This window comes from Gavialis gangeticus, unplaced genomic scaffold (assembly GCF_001723915.1).
Source record: "Gavialis gangeticus isolate Ggan-Ray unplaced genomic scaffold, GavGan_comp1, whole genome shotgun sequence".
Classification (NCBI taxonomy): Eukaryota; Metazoa; Chordata; order Crocodylia; family Gavialidae; genus Gavialis; species Gavialis gangeticus.
Genome location: NW_017729027.1, coordinates 1,087,652 through 1,091,753, shown reverse-complemented (window position 1 = coordinate 1,091,753; position 4,102 = coordinate 1,087,652). Strand labels below are relative to the sequence as shown.

Sequence of the window (4,102 nt, the reverse complement as noted above, 5' to 3'; positions counted from 1 at the left end):
GTTCTTGGGTGATCAGTTTGAAAGGAATGCCATAAGCACCTGTCTAAATCAGTGATTCTCAATCTTTTTACATCCCAGGCACCCCAGGGAAAATATTAGCTCTTGTTTTTCACTTTGGAAGAATAATAGAGCAGTTCTTCTATTGCAAAGAACTGAAGAGAAACCCAACCTATAGTGTCAAAAAGTTTCAAACGTGTTGTGGTCTAGTTTGCAAATCATGTATAGGTGTTTGCACACCTAACAGTGCTAATATTTCATAGCAGTCTATGGCACCCTTAAAAGGATCTCCCACCACCTCAGATTGCCATGGCACCCTGGTTGAGAATCATTGGTCTAAATGGTTTATATTGTGCTTTGTGTAGGGGTGCACTGATAAAACATTTTCTTGGCTGATGGCTAATTATTAACCAGCCATATCAGCTGATACTGATCCAATAGCTGATTTTTCAGGAATGCAGCACGGCAGCTTGGAAAGCAGTGTCTGGCTGGTAAGTCTGTGGGGGGAAGGAACAGAAGAGAGGGGAGTTGTTGGGGGGTGGGGTAGATCAAGGCCCCCACAGTGAGGGAGGGAGAGGGGCAGGAGCAGGCACTGCCCAGCTAGGGCAGTAAATGTGACCCCGGGAGTGGGACAGAGCCACTGGCTCTGCCATTGCACAAACCCCTGGAGGAGGCATAGGGGGCTTGTGCCCCCCAGATTTGTGCATGGGGCAAGGGCAGATTGCCTGCTGTGGGCTCTGGGCCAGGGGCTATGCTAGCCTCTTCCTGGTGGGGGTGGGGCTGGGCTAGGGCTGTGCTTGGGGTGGGCGGGAGTGGCACTGGGAGGGGTGGCTACGGGGAATATTGACATGGCTAAAACCCACCCCGTAGCCACCCCTCCCAGCGCCACCCCGACCTGCCCACCCTGAGTGCAGCCCCATCCTAAAGAGTCTGGCACAGCCCCTGGCCCTGAGCCTGCAGTGGGCTGCCCACCCTTGTCTTGTGCACAAATCTGGGGGGCACATGCCCCCCATGCTTCCCCTGGGAGTGCGTGGAATGGTGGGGAGCTGCACCCTTCACCGTTCCTTGGATGACCCACCTATGGCTCCATCCTGCTCCCGGGGTTGCGTTCACCACCCTAGCTAGGCAGCCCGTGCCCTGTTCCCTCCCTTACCATGGGGGTCTCAATCTGCTGCCCGTCCCCCCGACTTACCAGCTAGATACTGCTTTCCAAGCTTGTAGGCTGCATTCCTGGCCACTTGCATGCTGCAACTGTGCACAAGCATGTGGCATTTATTAGTGACATTACTGGCTACACCAGCCAAAAAAGGCAGATTGCCAATAATGTTAATTTTCTTTTTATTGGTGCCTATCTGATATGGACTGATATATCAGTGCATCTCTAGTGCTCTAAAATGCTGCAGGTTAGCTAGTGTTAATATGTAGGGCCTTAAGGCTTACTCAACCTGGCTAAAAAAGCACTGATGGTGTCTTTAATGTTTCGAGGATAAGAATCTTCAAGGCTGCTATCAGTTATCATAGCCTTTGTTTACAAAGCATTTGTATCTTATCATGACATCTATATGTGAGCTAACTTTTGTAAGGATATTTCTGATCTGTTTCATTAGAACCCTTCAACCTTACCCTGCTTGATTTATTTGCCATTTGGTTAGACTTGTACAAGTGCAAATAATTAAAGCCACACCTAAAGACATTGTTGTTTATCTCATCATGCAGTTCTTGAAGAATTCTACTCTGATCCATTCATATACGAGAAAGGCATTCAGCTGGCACTGCTGAACTTTGGAAGTCTTTCAGAAAGTGGTAACCATTAGGTCTATATGAGTGCCTTCTTGAGAGAGGCTATAAAATTTTGAAGCGACTCCACCTGTCTCAAATTCTGTCAGTAGCTCCAGTGTCTTGCTGCTATGGCTGGAATGGAGCACTGTGCACCTTTTGGATAATCTTTGCACCAATGGTCTCTGCAAGGAAGCCTGCATATAGTCCTACTGTTAGATGTTCTGAAGTGCAAACACATTTAAACCACTAAATGGGAGGAGATGAGGCATCTTGAAGCATTTAGTTCACTGCACATGCGTGATGAATTAGCTATTCCTCACCATTGGACCTATCTGAAAAAAAATTGTTCTACAGTAGAGGTGTTTACTGAGATTTGCAGGTTTTTATATGAACATAATGTCCTAGGTTGTTGGGGTTTTTTAACATCAAAGCTCTTATTTGTTTCATAAGATGTACATTAGAGTACTTGTTCATTGAGCAGCTTTCTTTCTCTCCCTAGGTTCCACTGACTTTGGAAATGTCTCATTTGTTGTTCCTGGAATTCATCCTTATTTTTATATTGGCTCAGATGCATTAAATCATACTGAGCAGTTTACTGAAGCTGCAGGTAAGAGCTTTTTGAAATGCAAAGGGCTTGTAATGCATAGATGTTCTCTGAAAATTCAGGTTTAGAAGAGGAACCGCTGACAGTGAGGAACAGTGACATTCTAGTCTTAAAATGTTGCATACATTCTAAGGAATATGAAATTTTGACACCTGCCTCCTGTACAAACGATGATCCAGTATTATATTATCTATTATAAGATGGGAGGGGTCCACACTACCCTTTCACTACAAATATAATTTCACTCCCTAAAGCTGGCAATAGGTACTAAGAAACACTCAGTAAGGCCAGTTCCATCCAACTGATATGAATTGATAATTGATTATGATCCATATTTGAATTGCAACACTTCTTTCTATGCTATGTAGTTACATGGATTGCTGGATGTAGCTGTATTGAATGGGTAGGTTGACAGCAATGTCACTGATGCATCATTAGGGGATCATCTACTGATAGTAGAGCAAAGGAGACATTTGGTCGTAGTTTATCAGCCATTTGAGGAATAAGTGAAGGTCATGTCTAAGAAGATATTCTCAGGGCAATGGTGAAGGGCTGAATTACATTTTAAGAATACTGGTGTGGTTTAAGGTAGTGTAGCATGCACTAGTCCCAGTGATGGCTGCTTGGCCCCTGCTCTGTCCTCACTTCTTGGGCTTGTTCCCCTTCTCTTCACCTGCCATGCTGTGTTGTTACTAGATCCTTAGAGAGGCTGCCCCAGGGAACCCTGATCCCACGCTGCTGTTGAGGTTTTATTACTCGGCACCGTAGGGGCTTATTACATGCTCCAGCTGCCCCTTACATCATGCTCATGCCTTGCAGATGTTACTGATTATGCTCTGTGTCCCATCTGGTAAGTGTTTCTCCCTAGGGGCATCCCTGGGTTCCTGTATCGTATCTGTTAAATCTGTCACCTGGGTATCCTGTGCCTTAGGCCTCTGGCTCTTTAATTGTCCTTTGCTCCCCAGGCATCCCAGTGCATCAGGCCTGCCTCAGGCTCTCTGGCTTTGCTCCTCAGCCTTTGGTCCCAGCCTCTGGTCCTGCTCTAGCCCTCCTCTGAGGCTGGGCCAGTTGAAACCACTTTCCTTTCTATGTCAGCAGCAAGGGTGAGACTGCCTGCCCCAGCTCTGGCCCTGGGTTTCTCTCCCAGTTAAGCCACACCCCTTTCTAGTCAGGTGCTCTCCTGTGTGCTGACAGCTCCTCCCAGAGCTGCTGCCTTAAAATAACAGGCATGCCCAGCAGCTCTTACAGGTGGGTCTTCATGCTTAGCAAGGAGTTGCTGTGGAACTGTTATATAGGGCTTGTGTGACCTCTTTCCAGAAGTTGTCGTATAGGGTAAAAGTGCATTATGATTGGGCTTGGCATAAGTGGGTGAAGTTAAGTTTACTGCATAAGGTGGTATTGAATATTCTGGTCTACTTTCAGGTGCTCACCACATTTTGGAAAAACAAGGCATCAGAGGGTGGCTTTAATTCTTGTTAATCAAGTTTTGGAGTATTTAATTACTTCAGAGATGTTTGCTGTTTGCTATAGAGTTTTTAATTTAAATCTTCCCATCTAGCTGCCTGCCACTGGCTTAAAGAAATGGCATACATGCTTAGAGTGAAAACAAGTGGATTATATGGGGAACAAGTGGGAAACGAGCTCAGCGGTGGTTTCCTCTTGTTATGTTAGAGCATATATAAGTGTGTGTGTGTGTGTGTGTGTGTGTATATATATATATAG

At 45.9% G+C, this 4,102-nt stretch overlaps 1 protein-coding gene across 1 annotated transcript in view; it reads left to right on the top strand.

The window, feature by feature from the left end:
• Window positions 1-4,102, top strand: part of PM20D2 (peptidase M20 domain containing 2) — a 31,553-nt gene that overhangs the window by 23,278 nt on the left and 4,173 nt on the right. The window contains exon 6 of the mRNA XM_019520357.1: window positions 2,276-2,383. Coding sequence (XP_019375902.1) covers window positions 2,276-2,383 — 108 coding nt within the window. The remainder of the gene's footprint in view (window positions 1-2,275; window positions 2,384-4,102) is intronic.